This window comes from Patiria miniata, unplaced genomic scaffold (genome assembly GCF_015706575.1).
Source record: "Patiria miniata isolate m_02_andy unplaced genomic scaffold, ASM1570657v1 HiC_scaffold_3, whole genome shotgun sequence".
NCBI classification, from domain to species: Eukaryota; Metazoa; Echinodermata; class Asteroidea; order Valvatida; family Asterinidae; genus Patiria; species Patiria miniata.
In genome coordinates this window covers 24,692,994-24,715,135 of record NW_024037069.1, presented here as the reverse complement: position 1 = coordinate 24,715,135, position 22,142 = coordinate 24,692,994, and the positions used below count along the sequence as shown (strand labels likewise).

Genomic DNA, 22,142 nt, shown 5'->3' with positions numbered 1-22,142 from the left:
TGGAAGTTGCGAAGAGAAACGAAAGCAAGTTAATTCCTAATTAATTCCAGTCTGCTTCAATAAATAATTTTAAATTTGCAATTTTAAAATTCCCTACTGTTTAAAACCAGATTAAAAAAAAGACAGTAAAATAATGCTGCATTGTGCCTGCATAAATAGTCTGGCGCCATCCCATTGAACAGTAAACACTTAATGAAATAAGTTCAGGGAACTCAACAAAAATGGCCAACTTGTGAATACGGCCCATGTCATCACAGCTGTTGCCCCTTTTGGCGCATAAACCAGTAAACTCATTACCTGATACTGTGACCATGAAGGTGCACATAGCCTGGTTGCCAACGCTGTCGCTGAACGTGTAGATGACGTCGGTGGTTCCTGAGCCGAACGCTTCGCCAGGGACGTGCGTACGGTTCAGCGTGACAGGCAGTTGGCTGTTATCGGTGGCCGTGGGCTCACTCCAGGTAAGTGGAATGCTGGATTGTCCAGCAGGTAGAGTTCCCCGGATGGTAGCCGGGCAGCCAATGACAACCGGTGACATTATGTCAACTGACGAAGATAGAACAACAAAACATCACTGCATAACTGATTTTGTTAAGATTTGAAAGAAATTGACTTAAAGCAGGATTTGAACCCAAGAAATTGACTCGATTTGGATTTGAGCCCGGGACCTTCAGAGGTCAAGGTTCAGAACATCACAAATGGGTTCACATATGGTTTCAAGTTTTATGAGCGAAGTTATCAGAGAAGTTATTTTCTTTGTTTAATTCAATGTTGCTATCGCATTATCAAATTATAATGAAGCAATTTGGTATATTTTAGTGTTTTGCCAATCTTGATAAGTGAGCAAACTTGACAGACATGGAAGAATAACTGGGAGACACTGTGATTGCATAACGGTTATTCTATAAATTGAGGTCGATATTTTAACATTTATGATTTTGTAATTCTAGATGCAGTCCTTTATGTATTCTTCCTCCAAGGGTGATTACGGGAACTAAGCAACCTAGCTATTAAATGGATAACAATTAGTTTCCTTTTTAATAGCAGTTACAAAACTTACAGGCCACAGGGGCAGGAAAAATGTCACACTTTGGCCCCAAATTTATAGAAAGACTGAAATCTCAGTCTTGTGAGGGCTTTGGAAATACAATGCCTTCTTAAACCATAACTGGTGGGAATGGATTATCTGTAACAAAAAAATGATCTCACCGATTACGTTGACTGCAAATTGGCAGACGGCCTGGTTCCCAGCGGTGTCGGTTGCGGTGTAGATCACCACGGTCGTTCCCAGCATAAACAGGGTGTTGACGGCTGGGGTGCTGGTGACGGTGGGCGTCACACCAGAGTTATCGGTAGCCGTGGGGGCTGTCCATGTAACCCGAACGCTGGTGACAGCTGCTGGCACGTATGCGGTGACACCGGTTGGGCACCCCGTCAGAACGGGGTTGATGTTGTCCCCTCCGCTGACTGAAAAAAATATAGTATCCATTATGTTGGTTGTTCGGCAAAAGAAGTTGGGATCAGGCATGCTATGCTCACTTCACACCTTTCGCGCCTACCACACCTACCAGCCTTTCCCATCACCCGAGGTTAATCATTCGGTGTGTGGCCGCTGCTTTGAGTGCCTGGTGTAGACTACCTCCAAACGGACCTGAAGCCCTGGCCGCCTCTACAGCTGCTCATTTGGTCGGACGAGGGCAGGCCTGGGCACATCAACTGAGACCGCCACAGTACATTAAATTTGAACCCTTGCTGCAATGAAGTATTACAACTACTATTATTGTATTGGTTTTACCGTTTTGATTAGATTTACCAATTTGTAAATCCAATCCCAACAGTAACTGGTAACCAGTGCGCTGAAAACACACCAGACTTAAGAAAAACCTCAACAGATATCTTACCAACAACAGTCACAAAGAAAGAACACGTTGCTTCATTGCCTGACCCGTCCACAAAGCGATACGAGACAGCGGTAGAGCCCAGTCCAAACACAGACCCAGGGGCATGCGACCGGAAGACCTGTGGGGCTACACCCGAGTTGTCCTGGCCAACCGGTTCTTGCCAGCTGGCAGTCGCCGTTGTGGCACCGGTAGCGGGTGAGACGGTGATGTCGCTTGGACAGTTGGTGTAAGTCGGAGGCGTGTTGTCAGGCGACCCAACTGTAAGGCCAAAAAGGAGAAATTGATTTGATAGAGATAACAAAGATGCGTGAATGGGAGATGTCGCCAATTACGTCACCAATTTGCATGGTTATTGCAACAGGCTCACTTAACTGCATCAGGTGCCCATTGCTTGTACTTTGCGAAATGTAATATCCATGCAAAACTGTGATATAATTGACGGCTCTATCTGAGCTCCACTTGCGTCCTGTACCAGTCCTCAAGATCCATTACATTTCTCTCCTCCGAAAGAAGAAAAGAAACTGAGCTCAGATCTCTAGTCTGTTAAATTAAACTAATCCATTAATTTTGTTTATTTTTTCTTTTATTTTTGGGTTGACACCCTGTGCAATTTAATGCACTACAAACATTGACACTCCTACTGTTTGAACAGTCACAGACAGTCAAAAATCCCATCTTCCTTCCCTGCCATGCCGTTTACACAGGCAAGTCACAACAATCAGATCATATTTCAAGCAAGCACTGAGACTAGTCAAATTCAGTCAACACACAAAAGCAGGAAAGAGGTAGGCACGGCTGTCTTATCAATCACCTGCAGTCAAAACAAAGCTGTGCCAAGTTACATAAACAGTCCCAGCCAGTCAATCCTGCTTAATGGGGGCTGGGAGCTCTTAACTGTTGAAAACAGTCACTTGATTGATTTTGACTGAAAGGACAACTTGGCACAGAATATATGTTTGCGTAGGAGGGTTAAAGTACACATGACTGGCACATACCGCTAACCAGAACTGTGAAAGTGCAGGTCACGAAGTTGCCTGAAGGATCGGTAAATCTGTAAGTGACTGATGTTGGTGCGCCCACGATGAATGTCGAGCCGGGTTCATGCGAGGCGATGGTATTGACAGTGCCAGAGTTGTCGATGGCTTGAGGTGGAGTCCAGCTGACGACAAATGTTGTGGAGCCTATCGGCGCATTGACCGTTACCCCGTTGGGACATGGGACGGTGAAAGTGGGAGCTTGGTTGTCAACTGGGAAACCGGCTGCAAGAATTTAAAGGAATTGAAATTGACATATTACACACCGAGCATACAGTGTTTATACGTCGGTGGCGGGCAAAACCTAATATTGAATTTACATCTCCTCAATGCAAATTCCATCTTATGAATAGTTTCATTGCGGTACCCGCTGCTACGTCAGATTCAAACCAGCCAGCTGACCCCTGCAAGCTGGTTGGTCGAGTGGTAAGACATCTGCACTAGAAAGCAGGAGGTTGTGGGTTCGAGTCCCGACCAAGTGATTTTTTTCTCACTTTCACTCGGGAGGTAACACACTGAGTATACAGTGTTTATACGTCGGTGAAGGGCAAAACCTAATCTTGAATGAAATTACTCGTTTTTTGTCTAAGAAATACTTGTTTTCCATGGCCGCGACCAAATTTCTTGGCTACGGCTGGAAATAACACCAGGTCTATGGGAAGTGGCTGCAGCTGCTGCCATAGGTGCTTGTGGACTTTCCAGGGGCTTAATGGCTCGGTCTTTTAGAGATCACAAAAATTCACAACAACTCATTCTATGTCAGGAAAAGGAAATAATCAACTTGTGTCCTCCAATATGATTTTGAGGAATTGGGTTGTTGTAGTGTTACTTTCCTCGCCTTCCACATTTGCAATGCTCAGGCGGACATATGGATTGGGATCTCATTCCTTGCTTGATTCTCAGGGTTTTCCCGAGATTGTCATTGCCAGATATTCCTTCCATCACTACAAATGAGCATTTTTTATCATCTTCTGTGTCTAGACTTTTTGGGATTCTCATCTTCATTGCATGCGAACTGCTGAAGAACCCTTAGTTTAAAAAAGAACGACATTTATCACAAAATATAATATACGAACACAGTCTGTGGAAACTGTTCTCACCATTGACAGTCACTGTGAAGCTGCACAATCCCTGGCTCCCAGAGGTCGAGACAAACTGGTAGGTGACCTGAGTCTGACCGATGGCGAACAGTTGGCCTGGCACGTGGGAGCGGATGACGTTAGTGACTGCTTGCCCAAAGCCGTCCGTCGCCGTGGGTTCTTGCCAGGTGACTGAGCTTTGCGCAGCCCCCTGGGGTGCAGTGACTGTCACCCCTTGGCTGGGGCAGTTGCTGACTACCACACCAGTCGAACCCTGACCTGAAGAGGTACGGACCAGTTCATGATTAAATTCAGTAAAAAGACAGGCCATCCACTGTGAAGACCAAGATCAAGTCAAGCTAAAGATAAGGACATGTGACCCCCAGAGCTATATACAGACCATGTGACCAAGATACATGTTCCAAGGTGACCCTTCCCCTCAAATTTGAATAAATGAATTGGTTGATAGAAAGTTCTTCTATGATTCAATAAAACTTCACAAAAAAAGGAGGGGGGAAGTCATTTAAAGACATAAAAAGGAATATGAATTTATTGGTTTTGCCATAGCTACCAATCTTCAATAAAAGACACTCACTTTGGACAGTGATACTGAACGAGCAAATTGCCCGGTTGCCAGCGTTATCCGTGAAGGTGTACGTGACGGTTGTCTGACCCAATGAGAATGTATCCCCTGGGCGATGGGTCCTGGTCAAAGACACCTGTTGGCCAGAGTTGTCTGTCGCTGTCGGCTCATTCCAGAAGACCTGGGCAGATGTTTGTGAGACACCAGCAGTGACTGTGGTAGCAGCGGCCGTGCACCCACTGACCGTGGGTGGGATAGTGTCGGTAATTCCGGCTCCTGATCAAAGAGTGAATTAAGAAGTCACCATGTTTAGTGTCAAAGGTAACAAAAAGTTTTGGAGAAAAAATTACAATGACAACACTCACGCAGCATGCAAATGATGCACACTGAATGTACAAATCTGTGTTCATTGGCATGGGCCATTGCATCAACTAACTGAACAAGAAAATTGAAAAGAAAATCAAATATGCTACCCAAAAATACAAACTCAATATCAAAAGAACCAAAAGGGCCTGCAAATTCAAAATTACACACAGATAAGGTCAGAAGCATCGAAAGAAGATTGCGAAACTAAATTGAAAGAGGGGCCGATACCTTAACCTTGGACTGAAAAAAGACTAAAAAGGGTCCGATAACTTTGCGACTGCTTCTGAATCAAACACGCGTAAATCTCTTCTTAAAAAATCCCAAGATTAAGAAACTTAGTAGGCTACAAAACGAGACTTATGGAAAAATTTCCGTACTCGGCCACAACTTTTTTCCAATTAACTTTCAAGCGCCAAAAGTTGTAGCCTTTAAGGTTATTCCCTCCACTTTTCCTCCTCTACTCTCACCCTCTCCTTTCCTTTATTTCTATTTATTTATCAGTCACTTACTTCATCGAGATTCGAACCTCGGCCTCTTGCTTGCAACACGAGACTCTTAACCGCTAGGCTGCGCACGATCGCTGTTGCAATAATCATTCTTTGGACGTATTTGAAGTAGCCATTGAAATAAACTAAATATTCATGAGAAAATAAATATTCATAATGACATTCACTATCATTGGCCGGCTCATGCGACGTCATGGTTGTTGATGTCATGCATATGACGTACCGCTGTCTGTCAGCCACTTAATCAGTTTTGACCGGCTGCTTCAACTTAGTTCCGCACAACGTGTGCATCCAAAATGGGCTCTAAAAACACATTTTGCCTAATTCTTTTTCGCGTTAACACAGCTTCCTGGAATTCCTCTTGGTCTTATTATGGGTGAAATCACAAGGTAAGGTGAAAATTGATGTGTTTATAGCGATAGGTAAAGTTGTGGCCGAGTATGGACTTATTCACAAAAGTGTTACAGTCTGCTCATAATTTTAAATCAAAATAATATTATTTTAAAAGGGAAAATCAATAAAGTACCATGTTGTCAATGCCAAGAATTTATTACATCAGTAACAATGTTTGCTGCCCTCTGTTGGTGACAGAATTAAACATGAAAATATTTGCTGCCCTCTGTTGACATGAAATTTGTTGAAGGCAAAATATTTGCTGCCCTCTGTTGACATAGAAATTTGGAAACCAAAAAGTTTGCTGCCCTCTGTTGACAAAAGGTTAAAAAAAAGCAAACTTGTTTGCTGCCCTCTAATGACACAAAATGTTTTGATTGCAATGTTTGCTGCCCTCTGTTGAAATTGTATGTGACATGCAGAAAGTGTTTGCTGCCCTCTGTTGACATGGACAATTTTAAAATTGTCTTTGCTGCCCTCTGTTGACATTCAAAGTGACAGGTAAAAATGTTTGCTGCCCTCTTGTGATAAATACATTCTTTTCAAAAAAAGCTGTTTGCTGCCCTCTTCAGACACAAAATTTCAAGTTAATGATATAACATGTCTTACACTTGGCGTCAAACTAGTCAAAGCAAACTTTTTCAAGAAATGTCAAGAGATATTAAAACAAATTCAATGATTAATGTCACCGGTAAGTCTTTAAATCATGTGACTTTCATAGCTAAGTTGATGTAGGCCTAGGTCCCTAAATTGTATGATTTATAGTGGTGCTAGGCCTGGCCTAGCCCCCAGCCCAGGTTGGACTCCGTGTAAGCAACGGAGTCCAGGGTATGAATCTCTCCTGCCATAGCGAACAAAATTATAACACTTCTTTTGCATACTTTTTACCTGACGGAGGAAGCTGAAATTTCGCTTACATATTCCTTGTGTCCATGCAGAATTGTGCCTGCGCTGGGTTTAGAAAAGGCAAATATTTTCGGGGGTGGCGTGTTTACCAAAACTTTCACGCTTTCGTTGAAAACAGTTTCAGTACGAACTTCCCGTGTGAAGATTACGTGCGTGCGTGCATGCACACCTAGCACGTACGCTGCCGCCACCGCAGCAAACAGCGTGTTCACGCAGAGAGTTCGTACTGAAAATGTTTCCAACGAAAGCGTAGAACTTGCAGTTTATTTTCGGTAAACACGCCGCCCGCAGACATATTTGCCTTTTCTAAACCCAGGGCAGGCACCATTCTGGACACAAGAAATATGTAAGCGAAATTTCAGCTTCCTGAAATATGAAAAAAATGTGTTATACTTTTTTTCGCTATGGTGGTAGAAGTTATACCCTGGACGTCAGTCGTAATGCAATTAAGACGTCGTCCAACCTGGGCTAGGCCTAGCCCAGGTTGGATGATGACTGACTTCATTACCACTGACGTCCAGGGTATGAACTTCTGCTGCCATAGAGAATAAATTATGACAAATTTTTTTCACATTTTTACCTGATGGAGGAAGCTATAATTTCGTTTACATATTCCTTGTGTCCAGAATAAGGTGTTTCACGGTAATTATGCCCCATCTTGATCTGGGGCAAAAAGAACACGCGTTGCTAGACACGGGCGCATTTTGGAATGAAAGCATGATGACTTGGAAGCGCAAAAGTTTTTGACTGCCGATGCGTACACAGCAACGCATGTAAATTTGCCCCGTCTGCGAGATGGCGCACCGTGAAACACCTTATTTAGTTAATACGAAGAAGCTTGGTTTAGAAAAAAGTAATTAGGCGTATGTCCTTGGGCGACGTGTTTACCAAAAATAAATCGCAGATCCACTATTTTGTCGTAAACATCCTGGGTACGAACATGTCGTGTGAAGACTTACGCCCATGTATGCACGCCCCGCATAGCAACTGTGTTGCATACGAGCGTGTAAGTCTTCACACGAGAAGTTCGTACTGAGGTGTTTACAACAAAAGCATGGCTCTGCAATTTATTTTCGGTAAACACGTCGCCAACGGATATGAAAAACATTTGTTGTAATTTTTTACACTATGGCAGCAGAAGTTCATACCCTGGACTCTGTCGCATACATACACAACGGAGGAGTCCAACCTGGGCTAGGCCTAGGCCTACACAATTTAAGTTAGGACCTTAACCGAAATTTTTGAACAATAATAGTGGACTTGATACAACCTGCCTCATCCAAATGTTTTCCAGAAATAATGATGTTCATGCATATTTTACCCGTCAATCATCTCAGTTTCACTTACCGATTATCTGAACTTCCCTTGCCAAAAAAGGATTAAATTTGAAGGACCCAGATTTTGGAATTCGTTAGATAAATCCTTACAAGGATTAGCATCTGTTTCAAACTTTAAGCCTAAATTTAAACAGTTAATTCTCAACAAGTACTCTTGCTCATAAAAAAAAGAATATCTTTCTGATTCTCTTCAAATATTTATGTTTTATAATCAATTAATTGTTGTAGCTCATGTGCTTATCAATCATTTTAACGAATTGTTGTGGTTGGTTGTTCATATATATTTTTAAGAACCTAGCATTTGCGTTAATGTAAATTTTAAATTTCACCCTTGGTTCACCAGTCTTGTCCTTGTTATGTATTTGTTTACCATTTAATTCCTTGTTAATGTTTTACAGGGGACTCGCACTCGACAAGCCTTGCTTCTTGCGGGTCCCCTCCATCCCTACTTTATATTTCTTAACACCACAAACTTTGGTTTACTTTGATATAGTTTTGTATAATAATAATACAGTGGCTAATTATTGTAGATATGTACCTATCTTGGATGGAAATAAAGTCAAGTAAAGTCAAAGTCAAAGTAAATATGTTGTGTTCCCACCTCAATGGTTGTTCCAAGCATTAATTTTTTGAAAATTATAAATGGCAAATGGCAAATGGCAAATGGAATAGGCCAAACGTTAGGCCTCATTTTTTTAGCATACGAAGGGGCTGTAACTTTGGGAAGTAGGCCTACTAAACCAGTAGCAGACAAGAATCAAAGGTCATTTAAGCCTTTACAAGTTCAACAGCTGCAGGGGTGAGATTGGGAGAAAATGAAAAATCTACGAAAATATTCGGCAGAGTCGCTGAAGGCCCCAGAGCAACGTAGGGTCTGTATGGTTTTTATGTTTGTATAAATATGCCCCCTAACATACCAGTTTCTTTTATTCTATTGGCCTGTAAACATTAACGTCAAAACACTTTTACAGTTCAACCTCAAGAATTCCAGATTTCAAAAGGGATTCTTAAAAAAAAACACCTGAAATCGGCAATAATTTTGCAAAAAATCATGAAATCAGGAAAACAATCCTGACAAATCTCACGCCTGAAGCTGTCATTCACAAATTAGATTTTTACAATCTTGAATCGTCGGATTTTAGATTTACCGGTACATTAAAATTAAAATAACCACATGTGACTTTTGCTACTGCTTGAACCCAGAAATTGGCGTCATGACATCACCCTCTTTTGCTTACATACTTAGCCTATTCAGGCAAAACTTTCTAACACTGTCTAAATGCTCAACTAACTTCATTATTCCAATCAAATCTATAAAACTCCATGGAAACATGTCATTTTCTACTAAATACAAGAATAACTTTTCCCTGACTATGTCTAGGCTCATGCAGCTAATTCTTGCAAACTACCTGTCATTAAATTCCCACAACGGAATTCTGACGTGCATTTTGTTATCAAGGTAACTAAGATTTCAAATGCTTGCCTTGTAACTAGGACAAAGAAATCAGAGCGCATAACCCTGGTTTTGACAAGTTTGCACTGGCGTCCAGTTAAAAATGTTGGGAGTTTTTAAATTCTTTGTATGATTTAAAAGATCTTAACATGTACGACACCAGATTATTTAAATGATCTCCTTAATCTTCAATAATCCACTGGGCATGTTTAACACTCTACAACCTCCGGAGCAAAACAGCTCACTGATGCAACAGATCTTTTTCAATGTTTGCTTCCCGTTTCTTGAGTCTACTGACTGCACTTCATTTTGAGTACCGTTGAGATTTAAATCCTGTCTTTAAAGTCACCTTTTTAACAATTAAAACAAAATTTGTCTTTTAATTAATTGCTTTTTGTTTAATTTTTCAGATTTAGTTTTATTGTAATACTTGTGATGCTTGAACATTACTTTTAGTATGGAAGGCAATTTATATTGATATTAGTTTAATTATTTTGCTCATTGATGTCTTCAACTCCAAAAATCGGTTGTCAACATGTGCGTCTCTTTTGGTCAGAAGTACCAACTGAATTTAAAAACAAAAAATGTTCACTAGAGTCAAATAGATTGTCCGGCCAAAGATTGGTTACCCACCTACAACGTAGATCAGGAAAGTGCAAGTTGCCTGGTTCCCTGTCGCATCCCTGAACTCATACGTAACCGCAGTGTATCCAAGTGAGAAGGTGGTGCCGGGAGCATGGGAACGCTTCAGCTGCGGCGGCTGTCCAGAGTTGTCGCTGGCCGTGGGCTCATTCCAGGTGACGATGGCCGATGTGCTGCCAGAGGGGGCAGTCACTGTCTGCCCAAAGGGACAACCGCTGATGACCGGGGCCGTGTTGTCAAAACTGACCGCTGGGTTACAAAAAGAAAGGTTGAAAATAAATATTAAATACTTCAAAAACAGAAGCCATCTCAAATTTTTTATCTGTAACGCTATACCTGATACCGGTTACCAAGTACCGAGTCTCAAAATTTGGAACTTGTGTGGAATCAAAGTATCCCAAAGAAGAGAAAAGAAGAACTTGAATTATTCAAATAGATATCATCCAGTGTCAGTCATTTACCTGTCAGGGTCACGTAAAACTGGCAGCTGGCAAAGTTGAGCGAATTATCGACGAAAATGTAAGTGACCAGGGAGGTCGTGGCAGGGAACTGGGCGCCCGGGCTGTGAGACTGGAAGAGGATTGTCGGCACCCCGGCGTTGTCGGTAGCGGTGGGTGGAGTCCAAAAGACGGACTGGCCGTTAGGGTTAGAGGTCGTCTGGCTGATGTCGTTCGGGCAGCCGTTGATGACGGGCGACTGTGTGTCAACTGCAAACCCAACGAGGAAAAGAAAATAAACTGGCCGACTGCGCACAATGTGGGAACAATTTCCTGCAAATGTCATCTGCAGAGGATACGAGCACACATTTGCGTTGTTTGCGCAGAGCAAAACATAACGCTCATTTACTGATTGTGCATTTCATTTTTGAGCGTATTGGCTTCAATAACGCACCTGTTTAGAATCCAAACGCAAATATGCAAACAGCCGTACTGTAGCTGTGCAAAATTTGAGGTTTTTATAGGTTTGTGCACAAACATGGATGCTCCCAGCATGCATCACTCAGGGCTCTAGTAATTTAATATAGCTGTATGGTGGGTCTACCATAATATTCTATATGTAAACCCAATCATAAGACAATCATCTCTGAAACCACAATGCTTGACAAAGACTGCAAAGATGAATTTGGAGATGTTCAATTCAGAAGATCAACACACCTTGAGCGTTTTCACATCGCAGGCCAGTAAACCCACTAGGGCATGTACAGGAGAAGGAGTTCTGTCCAATTTGGCACTGGCCGCCATTTTGACAGGGTCCACTGAAGCATACATCTCGCTCTGAAAGTGGTAACAACGTAAATAAATCAAGTGGTACAGTCAAACGCAGCTATATTGAACACTGTTTGGCTGAAACAAACATCCCCTTTGACTCCCAAAAAATTACATTCTATTATAACGTACAATCTTTATAACGAACGACAGCTGTAGCAAACATTTTTAGACTTCATCATGTTCGTTATAGTGGCATTTACTGTAAAATATCAACTTTATTCAAAACATAAACAATAAAACGTCAATAATAGTGACATTAAAATTGAATTAATGGATATCTTCCTAGTTTGCTTGCAAGTTGCTGTTTACGAATGACATTAGGTGAAACGTCCGATGACACTTTTTTCTGGACAAACAAAATGTGAGACTTTTCACAGTTTATAGTGTACTGCCAAGGACAAGACAGCATATATTTACGGAAATGTCAAAACGAGATTTAAACACTGGCTTCAGACTTGCACGCCAGAGATGTGCTGAATCAACTTTTAATAATAATAATAATAAACAATTCTTACATAGCGCAATATACACAAAAAAGGTCTCTATGCGCTTCTGAAAGCATTAAACAAGTGTGTCTTAAGTTGTGACTTGGGTCGACTAGAGACAATTCGTCAATCCTATCATATTTTGATTTGGAAGGGTTCTGAAATGCTAGTGTGAAATGGGTACAAATGACCAATCAACATTTTGTATTGAAAAGGGAAATTTTACAAAGGTTATGAAAAACTATACCAAATGATTCCAATTAAACAAAATGATTCTAATATACATTTGTTTAAAGTTGAACAAAGAAATTGACTGGAGCAGGGTTTGAACCTGCTACCTCCGGATTGCCATAACGGTGCTCTACCAACTGATAACCAGACCAATGTTGGCGGCTCCCCATTGTAAAATTACAATGACATTTGTTCTTGAGTGTTCCTACCTTGGAGTTCACAGTTGTGACCGGTCCATCCGTTGGGGCAGTTGCAGATGTAATCCACGTCCTGGTCAAAGTTGTGGTACATATTGGAGCAGGATGCGCCGCGCTGGCAGGCTGGCTTGGTTCCCAGCTCACAGATGCCCAGCAAAGGTAGGGTGACTGTAGAGAGATACATGGAAAAGTGAGTTGTCATTACTGACTATTCTCAAAATTTAAAGCAGAGCTTTTGCTTTTTGTTGTTTTTTAATATCTGATGAGGACGACAACATTCATCCATATACAGTAGATGACCCTTGGTGACCACACTCATGTTAGCTCTGAGTGTTGGACACACACTCTCTCTTCACCTCCGTTGAGGGGGTACTGTGCACACTTTCCTATCTAAAGAAAAGGAGACATTTCAATGCTAGAAGCGTTTCCCCATTGGCCAAAGATTTCTGCCATTTCTTGAACATCATATAAATCAGCAGGCATGATATTTATAACCAAGGTGAAATTATAGACAGTGATAGTCAAGTCCACCACGAGTCCATCACAAGTCCATCACGAGTCCATCAGGAGTCCATCACAAGTCCATCACGAGTCCATCACGAGTCCATCACAAGTCCATCACAAGTCCATTACAAGTCCATCACGAGTCCATCACAAGTCCATCACAAGTCCATCACAAGTCCATCACGAGTCCATCACAAGTCCATCACAAGTCCATCACAATGTTTTCAGTCTCAAGTCAAGTCACTAGCTATTCAAACAAAGTTCCAAAAGCATTCCTTTGTCAGTGTTCATCCCATTAATTGTGACTGGAATTATGAAAGGACTTGTGACTCCACTAAGACACTGATTATAAACATTTTTTCCCTAAACTTTTGCTCCTGTTTCCTGTCAAAAATTGATGGAAACATATATATTGAAAAAAAAAGGATTCTATGCTTTATATCTACTTTACATCTTTTTAAATCCTGCCTGTTCATAGACTTTTAATAGCAGCCTAGGCCAAACATCATTTTTTGTTGTTGCTTACATGGCACCTTTGTCCATTATCACAGAGACAGTAAGCTATAAGCATCGCAAGGAGCATGCTTGTTTCTATCAATACAAGAGTTATTCCCTTTGGACAGATTCCGAACATTTTGCCTAATTTCATGGATTTTTGTTTAACAAAAAATGGACTAGGTATTGACTTGTAGGTTCTTACCTGAACGTGATCCACAGTTGACACCAGTGAAGCCGTTGGTGCAGATGCAGGAATAGGTCTGACTAGTGCCAAAGATGGCGTTGCTGTTGCTGTTGTAACTGTTGATGCAAATGGCGCCATTCGCACACGGTGATGTTGCACAAGCATTGACTGCTGCAGGGGTATTGGCTACCGCAATGAATAAAAAAAGGTTGCATTTTACTTCTTTGTTGGAAAGAAAGAAGTTAAACACTGAGTGATGCATTTTTCTCCTCACTTTTTCTGTACTGCTTCACAGAATAATGTGAAATCTGAAAACAGACCTCCCCGATTAAGGCCAGTTTGTAATTCACGCGAATGCAATGCCAACTTGACGTCATGAAACAATCGCCGTGTTCAACGTCACGAAACATTCAAATGTGTCCAACGTTTTTGTGAATTTGCAGCGCGAAAACATGGCCTGATGTCACACAAATTCACGTTTGCATTCGCTTTTGCACTGAGTATGAACCAATCTTTACAGAGAAAACTAAAAAGAATACAGTACATAGGATAGTGACTGTTACCCAGAGTGAACCCAGCTAGCCATAAATGGTTCTGTAGGCCACAAACTCTGCAGAATTCTACCCTTTTCAGAAAACTTTGCTGCACAAATTTTAAGCAACTTAGGATTTTAGAAGAAAAAAAACTAGTTTGCGTGAACTCTGATGCTGTTGCTCTATGGCTAATTGATACTTGGCATTAATGCCAATGTGAACTTGTCACATCAAAATAAATATTAACCTTGAAAATCTGCCAAAAGTTTAAGCTCAGACAAATATTGCCGTGAATATTTCGTGACGTCAAATTCATTTTGCATTCCCATAAGTGCTGATTTTTATACTCTGAAGAGGTACAGCATCCGGAGTGTTTTCTTAAGAAAGTGGATGGAACTTATGCCCAACAAAATCCTCCCAGCCAACACAATTCAAGGGCCCATTATGTGGAGCTGCTTGGTATATACATGTACATTTGTTTAGCGCAGAATCCATTTGCATAGCAATATCAGGTTACCAACCAAATTGCCATTGGATGTACCCTACTTGTGACTGGTACTCAGCTCATTTTTTGGCACAGAAAAAAATCTAAAGCAATATTCTTTATTTAGCACCTTCATGAAATTGGGCTAAAGCCACTTACAACTAGAACCTCTGGATAAAAATTCCCGTAAACATACCTCTTAAATACTGGCAGTTTTGGCCGACATACTCTGTGGTGCAGAGGCAGATATAGTAGGATCCGTCCATAGTCAGGCAATTACCACCATTTAGACATGGGGAGCTGGTGCAGGCATTGGAACTCACAATCACCACTGTGGGGATATGTCAAAGAAAAAAAAAGACGTGCCAAAAACTACACATTTCGAAGTACATTTTTTTTTTCCCCATCACAAATTCAACAAGATTTTATGGAATTAGCACTGCATGAGGGCTAACGTTCAAGTTAAATGTTCATGTAAATGCTCGAGCGCGAGTTAATTTAAAGGGGGGGGTATTGAGTCAGCGATAAAATTAGTCAGCGATTGAACAATCAGAGGGTCAGGGGTTGGAATGTAACTGCTGGCTATGTGTTGCGTCCTTGGGCAAGCCACTTCACCCCAACTTGCCTCTCTCCACCCAGGAGTATAAATGGGTACCGGCATTAGCTGGGGAGTAACCTGCCATGGACTAGCATCCCATCCAGGGGGAATAGAAATATCCTCAGTTGTTTCATGCTACTGAAACCGGAGATAAACGCTGGCCTAATGGCCACATTGGCTCATGACAGACCTTACCACTTTACTCTTTAAAGATTTTAGTGATACCATAGTTGACGGCTCTCATTCTATAGATATGCAACATTTGTACTGGAACCCTGTTTCTAAGGGCTGTGTGGAGTTAAATTCTGAAGAGAAATGATTTGTGCTTACATAGTCCACAGTGGACTCCGTTGTGAGTGGATGGGCACTGACATGTATACGTTGTACAGATTCCTGTGACTACCATACACTGCCCGCCATTCAAACATGGATTAGTTTGGCAAGGTGAAGCCACAGCTGGAAAAAAGGAAAAAATGCATAAATCAAACTCTGACTATATTTCTTTACTAAGGAAATATGTGCTTGGCCGGTGTCACATGAAAATCCAACTCCTATGAAAATCGGACCCCTATTTCCCTACTATTGGTTGATCCCTCCCACGTGACAGGTCACTCTCCCGAAACGATCCTAAAAATAGCATGGTATCGTACTCACGCGTGCGCAGTACTACCAATGAGTCCACATTTCATGGAGTCGGATATTCACGCTACACCGGCATTAAACAAGTTCATTTAAACTGGCAAGGGGCCTGGTTGTTGATAATGACCCGTGCTGAAGGCAAGGGACATTATCTGTGACCAGGCCCTTAGTAGGTTAACCTACTTGTTTAATACCAGCCAAGCACATATTTATTCCCAATCATTTTTTGGTCAAAAAGTCAACATATGTCAAAAATTTCAACAAGTTTTTTTTTTAATTATTTTACTTCATGTGTTTTGAACTCCCCTCTGATCATGTGTAAATGCCTCACACACGTAGAGTTAAAAATCGCCTAATATGAAAATTGGCACGCGTACGGCACTTACTGCACGATGTGGTGCAGAACGCAATGGTGTTTTACCTGCGGTTTAAAACCACCCATGTGACGAGCTCTCGACCAATGGGAAAACTGTTTCAGGTATTTATAAATTATGCTTATCAAAAGATCATTTTCATAATTGTCTTTTCAAATCATGGTTGTTTGAATGTCATATAGTGTTTGCCTACTTGATGCACAACATGAACTGAAGACACGTACGACCCGAGGACGCGACCTAATATGACTTACGGACATGACCCGAGGACGTGACCTGAGGACATGACCTGTGGACATAACCTGAGGTACATAACCTAAGGACATGAACTCAAGGACATGACCTGAGGACATGACCTGAGGTTTCTGATAAAAAATGGAAAATTCTTTCCAAAACTGACCAACTTCGCAGTTATAACCAGTGAAGCAGCCGCTGCACTGACAGGAATAGGAGAAACAGGAGTCTGGGAGTGTTGAACACAGGCCGCCATTACTGCATGGGTTGGGCTGGCAAGCATTACGTGCTGTTGGACGAGAAAAAAAATCAGAATTTTCTTAAATGTTAGGAGGTTATGTAATTCTTCAGCCAAACGCACAAACTAAATATAGTTCAGGTTTTTATCGACTAGACAAAATAATGTTATCTTCTTATCATGACATATAACTTGTGGACTTGTACTGCCACAGACAGCTTTGCTGTGTTGTGAATAGCCTTTACTAATTTCAAACATGAGTTGAGAACCACACAGTCGAGTCTCTTTAAGACTTACGCTGGATGCAAAATTCCCCCATGAAGCAAGGCGAGCACTCGCAGACGTACTCCGTGCAGGAAAAGGCCGAGGACGATACGACAGGGCGACACTGCCCGCCATTTTGACAGTTATGATTCTGACAGGGATTGATGGCTGTAGACAAATGGAGACAAGAACCACCCAGTAAATGCACAATGACTGTATGTTGGGGAGGGGATGTACAACTAAGCTGAAAGTTCTCACAGAAAACTTGCCTTTTTGTGGCAACTTTCTTTTCTCACGTTCAAGTGGGCATTGCGGAAAGGGTAAGTGGATATAAAATTATTTCGGCACCTTATTGCGATCAATTGTGTTCGGATTCACCTGTGGTAATAGAACAGTTTGCCCAATAGCATCTGTACTACATTGTATTAAATTGTGTTATTCACCAATTCACCAAAGAATCAATAGAGTGTTCCGGCGGTTTCGGGTGCTACAGTGAGTAATAGGCAGGGCAGTTTTGGGCGTTATAGGGACTAAAGGGTAAAAATGCAGAAAAACCTCAAATGCTCTTGATATATGACTTATGCACACGGCTTGTACAACTCATTTTAAATACGCTGAAATCAAGTGATCATTAATACGAATCAAAGCCGCAGAAAAGTATGACGAGTCTGTAAAAAAATATGAGCAACTTCCTCACCTGTCTGGCAATATTGGCCCTCAAAGCAGGAGGGGCATATGCAAGTGTACTGCTGACAGTTGTTCGGGCTGACGGTGCATACACCTCCGTTGTTGCACTGGTGATTGACACAACTGCTCGCAGCTGATGGGTGAATGTAAAGGAAGACAATGCTGAATATTCAACAATTCAAAATAACGAACTGGTTATAAAACATTCAAGTTTCTTGTTTTTTCATATTCAATTTGTAAAGACGAAGAGATATGTTAAAACATCTGAGCATTTTCTTTTACGTCACTACATCTTTCTTGTTTTCTGTCACAAATTTTTTGAAATTGTGTGTACAATTTTGTTGTTACAAAGATAAAAGCAAATATGGCTCATTGTTAAAATACTGTTTTTTAATGATATGGAGAAGTGCTTATTTTTTTTGTAGAACATTCTTTAGGCTCACAGATAGACAACAGTCAACAGTATCTATCCAATTTGGGCGATTCACAATGCAGTGCGCCACCAAGACTTTGCCATGGAAAGTCCATTTTCCAGCTTCACGGTCGACAAAACGTGGCCCATTTGAATGAGTGTCAGTAGACAACTTGAGCTAATATGTCACAGATTGGGGCATAGCGTTCTGCCGCCTTACAAAAAACACCATATTGTTACAAAGAAAAGAAAAGGGCAAACAGATCCTTGAATCATACGCTTCGGAAACTAAACTGACTGGAAAAAGTAACTTTTCAAATGTCCCACAATGCACTGGGAAAAATTAACTCTCTGTGGTAAACTCTTGGTGGCGCACTGCATTGTGAATCTTTTTACCATGCTGTGTGAGTGTACTTTAATCTTGAACTCTTTACCTTCAGTACAGAACGTTCCAGTGAAGCACTGTGTGCATTGGCACACATACGCCGTGCAGGAGCCTTGTACAGCTAAGCACCCAGCACCATTCTGGCAGGTATTAGACTGGCAGGCATCGGCAGCTATTGCCATCAAGGAAAAACAAAAAAACAATCAGTCAGGCACAACTGAAATCACTACTTCACCTATTAGGCATACTATTAAGGATCCCTGGCACTGCTCTTCATAAATATGGAGTTGTTTTTTTTTCCTCACGGATTTGTAATTTGTATGTTTTGTTTAACAGGGGAAAAAATACCAGATTTTCTGTTGTCTGCAGTCCTGCAATTATTGTCTGGCAGCTAATAGTTTGAATTTTGTAAAGAAATAATTCAATAACTTAATGTTGGTGGATTTCTGCATTCAATGTCTCATTCAATAGTGACTAACTTTTATATAGCTAGGAAAAAAGGCATATTAAAAAAAAAACAAAGCTCTAAAACAGCACCTTTAATAATGCCATTTACACCCAAAGCTTAGAAAAGTTTTCGAATAAAGACCTTCAGATACACCTAAGGGTTTATTTACATAAAATTCATCCATTATATTTTTTTTTAAAGAACATTTTGGATGTCCATGTATTATACAGGTCATATTGCCTCCTATATTAAGAATGCTAGTGCACTTTAAACAGTGGTGCAAGTCTAGGACATTAGAGGAGCAAACTAAGGACTCGTCTCTGTTCATATCCAAACAAGTACCGGACAAGTTGCAGGCAGAATCATTCACATTGTCCAGAAGAAGCTCTGCATTTGTTCCAGACACGTTCCAGGAAAATGTTCTGCTGGACTCAGCAATACTGATAACTTCATTGTGGGAAGATTGCGGGGAAGTTATTCAGCATCTTGCAGCTAGTTCCCAATACAATGTCCGCAACTTGTCTGGAACCCGTCCCGGATGTGAATTGAGACGGTTCCTAAAGGGCTCTTGGATTTATACGTAAAAACAAAAATTGCTCCCAAAGCTAAATATCAGTTAATTAGAGATGGTATTTTATGGCACTAAAATTACATTTCAAAATAAGGAGTGCAAGTTGAGACTGAAGAGCTGACTAGCATAATGGTGGTTACCAAGGGTCAACCTGACGACGACCCTGACCCAACGATCTGCTGACATTTGAATATTATGCTGATGAGGACCAGTCTCTCTTTACAACTCCAACAAGGATATTTTGTGCCAAACCCGAAGACAAAATTTCTAAGCTTACCTGTACAATGCACAAAAAATTCATGAGGAAATTTTGTGGCGACAATTTTCAAAGATTCTTCGCTTTCGGTAAAACAAAACTGCAACTTACCGATTTGACACCGATCTCCAGAGAAACAGATTGGACAGACACATCTAATGGCTTGCAATGTACTAGCGACGCACACTCCTCCGTTCTGGCATTGCTGTGTGTCACAGGGATTCACTGAAAGGAGACAGAAAACCAAAATGAAGATAATCTGCCAAAGTTATGATTGTATTTTGTATCGTTTTGATGTTTAAATTTACCGACACCTACTCCTTATCCTACTTACACAGGCATTAATCAACCAGTTACCATTAGTTCATGTGTGGCTCAAATATAAACAATTACACACCTTCAGTGATAGAGATGGTAAATGTACAGAGAGCACTGTTGCCGTCTGCGTCGGTGAACGTGTAAGTGACAGATGTGCTGGCAGAGAAAGAGTCCCCAGAGTTGTGGGAACTTGACATGGTGGGCATGTTGCCGGAGTTGTCGTTGGCAGACGGTTCTTGCCAGGTGACAATGACGGGGCCAGTCCCCCTCAGAATGGTGCGGGTAATGTCAGACGGGCAGAAAACGACCTCAGGGGGAGTGCGGTCCACTACGGAGAAACAGATTCGTTGCAAATTATAATCTACATAAACTGGCAATTATTATCTTGGCGCCCCATCTAAAAACAAAACTCAGGAAGTCAACAGACACCATTAAAAGTCAATCCCGAGTCGATCATTCCTAAGCCGATGAAGGTTAAAGCTTTTAACAAGCTACTTAAGTATGAGTTAAATTATCAATAGAAAACACACATTGTAAGTAAGGCTGTGAAATATAATTGTGACTCGGTGACAAATACGGACAGGATTCAGAAGGAGCAAGAAGATAAAGCCAGGTGCAGTGGCATATCCAGCAAGGGGGGAGGAGGGGGAGGGGGCCAGAGGGGTGAAATTGACACAACCCCCCCCCCCCCAATTTTCGCAATTTAATGCCAGGATAGACTTCCAGCATCTGTTTTCAACACCGATTTCAGAATCACGCCTTAAGTATGGTTCTAGATAAGGGCAGCACTTAGTTCGTCATATCATACCTGCTGTAACTGTCACAACAAACTGGCAAGTGGCGAAATTGCTGGATTGATCCGTGAATGTGTAAGTAACCGTAGTCGAACCTACAAAGAAGGTGGATCCTGAGGTGTGGCTGGACGTCACAGTGGGTGTCTGACCAGAATTATCTGTGGCAAATGGCTGTTGCCAAGTGACAGTTGTACTTGTACTACCAATTGGGATTTCCTGGTTGATGTTAGATGGGCAATTCTGGACAACAGGAGGAGTGGTATCCACTGCAGTAAAAACAGAGAAAAATATAACAATGATAAATATCTCTGAATCCAAAACTTGTACAATACCTTAGAACATACTTTTCACAATCAAAAAACCTTTAAACTTTTAAAAGAGATCATACTATGTAAAAGCTGATGCAAATTATCCACTGACTAGAAGCCGAAATCATCCACTAAAGTGAAAGCAATCAACTGTAAATGGCTGTAAGGAAAGGAAGTCGGGAATTCAATATTTTCTCAATGTACTTACCATCTCTTGTAACAATGACATCAAAGGAGCATATGGCACTATTGCCAGCTTGGTCAGTGGCTCGGTACCTGATGTTGTACGTGCCTTCGTTAAATTGACCCGGGTTTTGTGACAGAAGCACTGGATTGATTTGATTCCCTGAATTGTCTGTTACTGTAATCGTCGGCCAAGTTATTGGGATGGAGGTTGATCCAAAAGGTATGGTCCGACGAATGTCCTGTGGACAGTTGTCGAATTGTGGCGGGGTTCTATCGACTGAAAAAAATGCAGAAGTGAGTTTGCCGTTAATCTTTACTATGCCCAGCCTCAACCATATAATAACCACATCATAAAATGGGGCTCTGAAACAGTACACACAGGGCATTAACAATGAATCCAAAAACTAATTTAAGAACCTCAGACGTCCATGAATGGGACACAACGCAGAATAGCGTGGTACCAAACCAGGTTCTTGAAAATGATCTTGTGTCAATTAATCTGGTTCCTAGACCTAAATATTTTAGAACAATTCTAAGGTCTGGCAGTGGCCACTGACTTGTGACCATAACATGCAGGATCCTGCCAGTTACCACAACTGTCCAAAGTTACCAAGATATATTTTTGGTTGACCCTCAGCATGTTTGCACTAGCTTCAGAGGAAAACGTTGCTTAACTTAGGGATGTAACAATGGAAATCTCCATGCACGCGCGACTTTAGCTCATAACAGTGCTTATAACGTTAGCAAATTTGTCTGCTATGCTAAGCACAACTTTTCTGCTAACTGTTCAACAGCGCAGTGAAATTGGGCCCAGTCCTGAAAATGTTCAGTTGATCCAATCAATGT

At 41.4% G+C, this 22,142-nt stretch overlaps 1 protein-coding gene across 1 annotated transcript in view; it reads right to left on the bottom strand.

Annotated features, from left to right (window-relative positions):
- LOC119736577 overlaps window positions 1-22,142 on the bottom strand; it is a 73,719-nt gene that overhangs the window by 5,282 nt on the left and 46,295 nt on the right. Inside the window, exons 42-62 of the mRNA XM_038210593.1 lie at window positions 21,319-21,573; window positions 20,817-21,068; window positions 20,088-20,336; window positions 19,802-19,915; window positions 18,465-18,587; window positions 17,629-17,751; window positions 16,965-17,099; window positions 16,596-16,718; window positions 15,513-15,638; window positions 14,781-14,915; window positions 13,586-13,753; window positions 12,394-12,549; window positions 11,355-11,474; window positions 10,662-10,907; window positions 10,192-10,449; window positions 4,610-4,873; window positions 4,036-4,293; window positions 2,897-3,160; window positions 1,902-2,159; window positions 1,210-1,467; window positions 298-546 (exon numbers count right to left, since the gene is read on the bottom strand). Of these exons, the coding sequence (XP_038066521.1) occupies window positions 298-546; window positions 1,210-1,467; window positions 1,902-2,159; window positions 2,897-3,160; window positions 4,036-4,293; window positions 4,610-4,873; window positions 10,192-10,449; window positions 10,662-10,907; window positions 11,355-11,474; window positions 12,394-12,549; window positions 13,586-13,753; window positions 14,781-14,915; window positions 15,513-15,638; window positions 16,596-16,718; window positions 16,965-17,099; window positions 17,629-17,751; window positions 18,465-18,587; window positions 19,802-19,915; window positions 20,088-20,336; window positions 20,817-21,068; window positions 21,319-21,573 (4,134 nt within the window). The remainder of the gene's footprint in view (window positions 1-297; window positions 547-1,209; window positions 1,468-1,901; window positions 2,160-2,896; window positions 3,161-4,035; window positions 4,294-4,609; window positions 4,874-10,191; window positions 10,450-10,661; window positions 10,908-11,354; window positions 11,475-12,393; window positions 12,550-13,585; window positions 13,754-14,780; window positions 14,916-15,512; window positions 15,639-16,595; window positions 16,719-16,964; window positions 17,100-17,628; window positions 17,752-18,464; window positions 18,588-19,801; window positions 19,916-20,087; window positions 20,337-20,816; window positions 21,069-21,318; window positions 21,574-22,142) is intronic.